General features: G+C 36.0%; 1 protein-coding gene across 1 annotated transcript; it reads left to right on the top strand.

Moving 5' to 3' along the window:
* Positions 1–1,578: 1,578 nt before the first annotated feature.
* Positions 1,579–4,740, top strand: LOC108339788 (probable galacturonosyltransferase 12). The gene is made up of 6 exons (XM_017576993.2): positions 1,579–2,131; positions 2,673–2,728; positions 2,836–2,991; positions 3,102–3,692; positions 3,787–4,089; positions 4,177–4,740. Exons 1-6 carry the CDS (start codon positions 1,921–1,923, stop codon positions 4,459–4,461), a joined length of 1,602 nt encoding a protein of 533 aa, XP_017432482.1. The 5' UTR covers positions 1,579–1,920; the 3' UTR covers positions 4,462–4,740.
* Positions 4,741–7,376: the final 2,636 nt, after the last annotated feature.

Raw genomic sequence — 7,376 nt, 5'->3', positions numbered from 1 at the left:
CTCCATCGCTGCTCTCCACCACCGTTGCTCTCCACCACCGTTGCTCTCCACCACTGCTGCTCTCCACCACCGCTGCTCTCCACCACTGCTACTCTCCACCACTGCTGCTCTCCACCACCGCTGCTCTGTTGCAATCCACCGCTGCTCTCCACTAAGAATTGTAGAAAAACTCTCCATGATTCCCTATGATTTTAACTATTGAAAATAAATTGGTTATTTGATTCTTTGGAAATTAGTTTGTTACTGGCGTGATGCTTTTTTGGTGGCGGAGTTCATGAAAACGAAAAAAAAAATGACACAGATGGATGAAGGAAGAAAAAGAAGAAGAACCAGATCGCGGTAATTACCGACGGATTTACCGAAGGCCAAAAGCTTTCGGTAATTACCGACGACTTTACCGAAGGTCAAAAGCCTTCGATAATTACCGACGGCTGAAATATCCGTCGGTAAAAGTTACCGACAATGTTTTTACCGACGGTATTTTGACCATCGGTAAACCGTCGGTAAACGACAATTACCGACGGATTTGATACATTATCGATGAATTAGGACCGTCGATAATATCAATTATTCTTGTAGTGTGTGATTAATTTAAGTTTTAAATTAGATTTAGTGTAAAATTAAGATAAATAGGATTGTCCTAATTTGATTTAGTATTTTACAGTATTGTAAAACATTTATAATGATATTAATTTACAATATAGTTTTTCAAGAGGGTAAAATGTACCTTAAAATTCAATTTTATATTTCTTTTATTATTAGTACATTATCTTAAAATACCATCTGATATATTTCACTCGAATTTAAATTTAATTAGTTTAGTTGGACAGAATTTTGAATTGGATAAAGAGAAGTTTAACTAGTCAGACAAATATTTTAATCTATGTAACTGAAAACAATACTGATAACTTTCTGTCACTGATATTGATGTAACCATGGATAATACCAAAACAGCTGCATTACTGACAGTATTATGAGTATACCAGCAACTTTCGTCTGTAAATAGTAAACTCTTTCTTTTTTTTATTGTAACTTTATGATAAACAAATGGCATAAATAACCATTTTTTCTTGTATGTTAAATAAAAAATTATGAATACATTACTACTTTGGTTAAATATTAAATGATCATTTATATGAACAACTGTTAAAAGAAAAAGAAATGTCTGCAGAAGTAAACAAGGTTAGTAATAAAAGTTTATCAGATTCAGCAAGATATCAATATTCCAGAAACCAATGAGAATGAGCCACCCTTTTGGAAATTCATTGTTCTTCAGGGAATGGAATTAATGTTTTCTGAAGTTTTACTCCAACAACCACATCCTGAACCCCACACACTAGAGAGAGAAAGGGAGGAAGTCATTTTCCATGTAGAAGTTCCGTTCTGTCATAGTCTCCAAACTCCAAACTCTGCATAACAGACAGAAGAACTTCGTGTGGAGGCAAAGCCAAGAACACGCCAACGTGGTTTTTTTTTTTTTGTTTATTTTCTTTTGGGTTCATTTTTCTACCCTTTTTTCCTTAATTTGCCTTCTTGAGAACCAAGTCAATAGACTGAAACTTGAAACAAACAACATGGTCCTTCTCAGTCTTATGTCTCTTTCTCCTTAACAACCCCCTCCTCTCATAGCCCTCCACAACAATATTAAAAGCCTCAAACACCCCCATTGACATGCTGCCTGTCCCAAATGCTAAGCAAGGTTAGGTGAAGATAGCAACGTTGAGCAGCATCAAAAACCTTCCTTTTTGCAGAATAACCTGACGTGGGATCTTGAAGTTTTTTCAACACTGTCATTGATCAGATGGTGAATTTTGTCAAATGAAAAGAACTAAAACTACTGGTTGAAGAGGAGGGACTCCGGGCAGTGTTGGTGTGTTTCCACTTTTTGGTGTTTCCTTGCCTTGTTGTGTTTTGGATAAAATGTTGCTACAGATATCACCCAGTTTGAGGCATGTCACTGTGCTTCCGGGAAAAGGGTTGAAGGAATTTATCAAAGTGAAGGTTGCATCAAGGAGGCTATCTTATCGGATGCTCTTCTATTCACTCTTGTTCTTCACATTCCTTCTTAGGTTTGTGTTTGTTCTGACAGCAGTGGATAACATTGATGGAGAAAACAAGTGTTCTTCCATAGGTACATTATCACCCTCTCTCTCTCTCTGACTTACAAAACATACACATGCATGAACAGAAACACATAAAGATGTGACTCCGTGAATGAGGCTTGCATTTTTCAATATATCACAGCATACATGAACTTTTCATGATTTATTAATGGCTATATTTATGGCTGAATTCAAAGTTTTTTATGATTATTGATTAACGGCACTTCTATAAATTAAAGGACTGGAATTTTGGATACTTATCTATATTTATTTTCCTTTGCTGGAATGGAACTTTTGTAATATGTATTTGGCACTGTATTAGTGTGGTAAGATTCATCATTGGTTACTGTTGGGTAAACTTGTGTCCTGCTATTGTATTTTCTTTTGATGCTATGTTACAAAACTTGGTATGAATCAACAATTTGCAAATATCAAGTTCTAAAGATAATGATACATTCTGCAACCTTTTGAATTTGAAACAACTGCATGACTCTCTGAAGTCTAGAAATTATAAATTCCACCAGGTATTTTATTTATGCATGTATATGACCTTTTGATTAACGTTTGCAGGTTGCCTGGGAAAAAAATTGAGGCCAAAGATTTTGGGAAGAAGTCTTGAGTCAAATGTAATGTCCTTAACTCCTAGTAATTATATTTGTCATGTGAATCTATCTGTTAACTAATTGACCACAATTATCTATTGGTGGCTGAAAATGACACTTGTTTGTGATAGGTCCCAGAAGTAATATACAAAATATTAGACCAACCTCTTGGAAAAGATGAATTAGAGCAAAGGACTGATATACCTCAGACTTTAGAAGAGTTCATGGTCCTAATAAAGGAAGGTGGATATGATGCCAAGACATTTGCAATTAAACTCAGAGAAATGGTACCATTTTCTCACTCTTTCAAATTAGAGCAATTTAGAAGACTAATCTAAAACAAAAGTAGGAACTTTCCAAGTTCAAGTTCCCACTTAAATTCTGAACATTTTCTTAGGTGACCCTTATGGAACAAAGAACCAGAGAAGCCAAAATCCAAGAGTATTTATATCGTCATGTAGCATCAAGCAGCATACCAAAACAGCTTCACTGCCTTGGCTTGAAGCTGGCCAATGAGCACACCAACAATGCAGCTGCACGCCTTCAGCTACCCTCTGCAGAACTTGTCCCTGCTCTGGTTGACAACAACTACTTTCACTATGTTCTTGCCTCCGACAATGTGCTCGCTGCCTCTGTGGTTGCAACATCACTTGTTCGCAACAGTTTGCAACCTCAGAAGGTTGTTCTGCACGTAATTACAGACAGAAAGACTTACTATCCCATGCAAGCTTGGTTCTCCTTGCACCCTTTATCACCTGCCATAATTGAAGTCAAGGCACTGCACCACTTCGATTGGTTTACAAAGGGAAAGGTGCCTGTGCTGGAAGCAATGGAAAAAGATCAAAATGTGAGATCACAGTTTCGAGGAGGATCATCAGCTATTGTTGCAAATACTACTGAGAAGCCTAGAGCAATTGCAGCAAAGCTGCAAACACTTAGTCCTAAGTATAATTCAGTAATGAATCACATTCGCATACATCTTCCAGAGGTAAAAGTGATGGAATCATGAAGAAAAGTTCTTTTTGTATGTTTACCTTTTTCCTGTGATGATGCTTACTGCCATAATACATTTTTCAATGCAGCTGTTCTCAAGCCTTAGCAAGGTGGTCTTCCTGGACGATGACATTGTGGTACAAACTGATCTTTCACCTCTGTGGGATATTGACATGAATGGAAAAGTCAATGGAGCAGTAGAAACATGCAGTGGAGAAGACAAGTATGTTATGTCAAAGAGGTTGAAAAGCTATTTGAACTTCTCACACCCTTTAATATCCCAAAATTTTGATCCCAACGAATGTGCTTGGGCTTATGGCATGAACATTTTCGACCTTGATGCTTGGAGGAAGACCAATATAAGCTCTACATACCATTACTGGGTTGAGCAGGTATTGATATGTTAAAAACTAAATTTCAGTCCCCATTTTGGAAAAACATAGTATAATAACACGTAATTTGTGTTATGTTTTATGCAGAATATAAAATCAGACCTCAGTTTGTGGCAGCTAGGGACATTACCACCTGGATTAATAGCATTCCATGGTCATGTCCACAGTATTGATCCTTTCTGGCACATGCTGGGATTGGGATATCAGGAAAGTACAAGTTTTGCTGATGCTAAGGGTGCTGGTGTCATCCATTTCAATGGCAGGGCAAAGCCATGGCTAGATATAGCTTTTCCTCATCTAAGGCCATTGTGGACTAAATACATTGACTTCTCAGATTACTTCATAAAGAGCTGCCATATCAAGGCATTGTAACTTTGATCATGAGAAAAAAAATGGCTTTTTTTGATGGGTGGAATGAATGGTATGTGCATATAGAAGAAGATGGAAATGAGAGGACTTCTTCAAAGCATGTGCCCTTCCACCACCACAAAGAAGTGGCAAGACAACAATCTATGGGCTCCTTGGAAAGATGCACGCTTTTGTTTCAATTTTCCTTTTTAACTATTCAGTTGAAATTCTTTTTCTCTTCAATTCGCAATGTAAGTATGAGTATTAGATCATATATATAAGAAAATGCAGTTCTTTGGAAAACGAACAGGGCACTTAATGGATTAAGATGCTAAATGAAGAAATAAAACTTTTCGAGGAGACAGGTAAAGACCACTGAAAAATCTTTTTCAAAAGGTGACCTCTAGTCACATTTGTACCATGTTCTATGCTATTATAAGTTTTTTGAAATGAAATTAGAATTCGTCCGTATAAAAAATATATTTTCATTTCAAAAATAAATATATATAGTTCTTTTGTCATAACACTATTAAATTTCTTTCCTAATGTTAATCCACGTTTGGCATTTAAATTAGAACGTTTTATATATTATAATATTGTTGGGACTGCGTCAACTATGACTAGAACAAACCTGAACTCCTGCAGTCAAATTTGACACAGTTTACCCCCAAAGTCTCAAACTTATTGTTTAGTTATGTTATAGTTCTATGAGGGTTGAAATAAACATACAATATTTATACACATTCTAACATAATCAATTACGTTAAAATTATAATGGATTATGATATTTTCTTCGCAAATCTACTCTAAATTGCACGAAAGTTGAGATATTAAAGTTATATCTTGATTTTGGTGTCTTAACATTTTTCTGTGTATACATTGAATTTTGAACTTTCTTCTTTACATTCGTTTGTGTGAATAGTAATCCATTGGATTCAAACCCACTATAAGGCTTTGTATATTGTTTGGATTGAGGAGGTGATGGAAAGGGAAAGAAAAAAAGGGAAAAGGAAAGTTGTTTGGATATAGCCTATGTGCTTCTAGTTATGCATTGTTCACACAAAAATAAGAGCGATGATTGTCCTTGTTTGCATTTGTTGATTTGAGTGAATATGGAAGGAAATAAAGACGAGGGTGTGTGGCTAGCTTTTCCCTCTATTAAAGTAGCATATAGGATAAAACGTGAAGAGAGACTCGCGTGGGGAAGCAGCGAAGGCTTTGAAGACCTTCATAGCAGAAACACGTTTCCTGAAGAGGATGAAGCAAGGTGCAGAGAAAGAGAGACAGCAAGACATAGGAGAAGAAGAAGTGGCAGAGAAAGGTAAGTACTTTAACATTCAATAATATTTCTATATATTGTACAAGAAGAGAAAAAGGGGGGAAGGAACCCTAAATATATAGGGTTCCTGAAACGCAGAGAAAAGAGGGATTTTGGTAGAAAATCCCTATCTCTTAACAAAAAAACTAACCCTGACAACCAATTACTCCTATTGAGGAACAATCAACCTAAAACAGAGAACGTCAATAGTCTCCCCTCAAGCTGGATGGTGTATATTGACTAATCCAAGCTTGGGGATGATAAATCTGAAACGAACACGGTGAGGAAAGTTAGTAAAAATATCGGCGAGTTGTTCTTCCATCGAATAGGGAGGAGATGCAGAAGTTTCGCTTGAATCTTCTCTCTCACAACATGACAGTCTAGTTCAATGTGTTCGGTCCGTTCATGGAAACTCTGGTTGTGTGCTATATGCATGGAAGAGTTGTTGTTGCAGTAGAGAACAACAGTAGCAATAGGTTGCATGTAAAGATCCTGTAAAAGGTAGTGAAGCCACTATATTTCACATACGGTGGCAGCGAGAGCATGATACTCAGCTTCTGTTGAGGATCTCGAAACAGTACTTTATGTCTTTGACTTCCATGAGATGATGGAGTGTTGAGATTGTTGATAGGGGGAGCACTAGTTTAGTTGAACCTACAATCTTAGTAAAATCTGTGTTTTTTATGATGACAACACATAATTAATAACACATGAGTATTTTGTGTTACATGTTCTATGCTTACATGTTATATGCTTTTGTTTACTATGATAAATTTGTATAAGCATATTTGTGAACATGATTGTGTTGTTCATTGCATATTACTGTGTTTAATATGTGATTTTATATGTGTATGAATGACATGAGTTTTTGGAAATGGAAAACCACAAGCACTTTGGTTGAACTTTAATGTGTAGCAAAACAACAGTTTTAAGTTGATTATATTATGGGATGAATCGATTAAAACTCGTGTGTTTGCACAAACTTTTATCAAGTGTGCTGTGAGTTATTTTGAAGAGAAAAGTTTTCAAAAATGTGCTAAGTGATGTTTCTTAATCGACTACATGCAATGTGTATTCGACTAAGTTGGTTGTTATTTTGAAAACTGATTGAATGCTTGACATAATTGTCTTAACGATCATATTTTTAAATATATTGACCAGACATTTATTGTAAGTCCATTGTATTAAATGTGCATTCAATTAATGAGCTTGACTAATGTTAGTGTGTTATAACTGCAAGATGCATTCGATTACATTAGTAGCGAAATCGATTAAAACACGTATAATGAGTGTATTACTATAAATTAACGTTGTTTTGAATTCTGTAAGAACTTTTGTGAATCTGACATTTTCATATCTTTTACAGAAAGTTGTTTGATCTTACAGAGAAAGAAAAAGCTCCAAGAAACAAGATTGATTGTGGTGATCAAACACTTCAGGTTTCTTAAGAAGCAAGGCTTGCTGATTTGAACGTCTGATTAATCTGCACAACTGGGTGTATTCTGCATGATCAGGATTTGCAATCTTTGAAGATTGGCTTGGATTCCCTGTGGTATTAGCAGGAAGAAGAATGGTGTTCTTGATTTTGAGAGTGTCTCAAAGGAATAGACAGCAGAAGAGG

Source organism: Vigna angularis, chromosome 5, assembly GCF_016808095.1.
Source record: "Vigna angularis cultivar LongXiaoDou No.4 chromosome 5, ASM1680809v1, whole genome shotgun sequence".
Classification (NCBI taxonomy): domain Eukaryota; kingdom Viridiplantae; phylum Streptophyta; class Magnoliopsida; order Fabales; family Fabaceae; genus Vigna; species Vigna angularis.
This window is presented reverse-complemented; position numbering and strand designations above follow the sequence as displayed.

Excerpts from the sequence above, each read along its gene's own strand:
- LOC108339788 (XM_017576993.2), top strand. The coding sequence starts at position 1,921 with ATGTTGCTACAGATATCACCCAGTTTGAGGCATGTCACTGTGCTTCCG. Across the intron at positions 2,132-2,672 it reads AAACAAGTGTTCTTCCATAG|GTTGCCTGGGAAAAAAATTG; the intron begins GTACATTATCAC and ends TAACGTTTGCAG. Across the intron at positions 2,992-3,101 it reads CAATTAAACTCAGAGAAATG|GTGACCCTTATGGAACAAAG; the intron begins GTACCATTTTCT and ends ACATTTTCTTAG.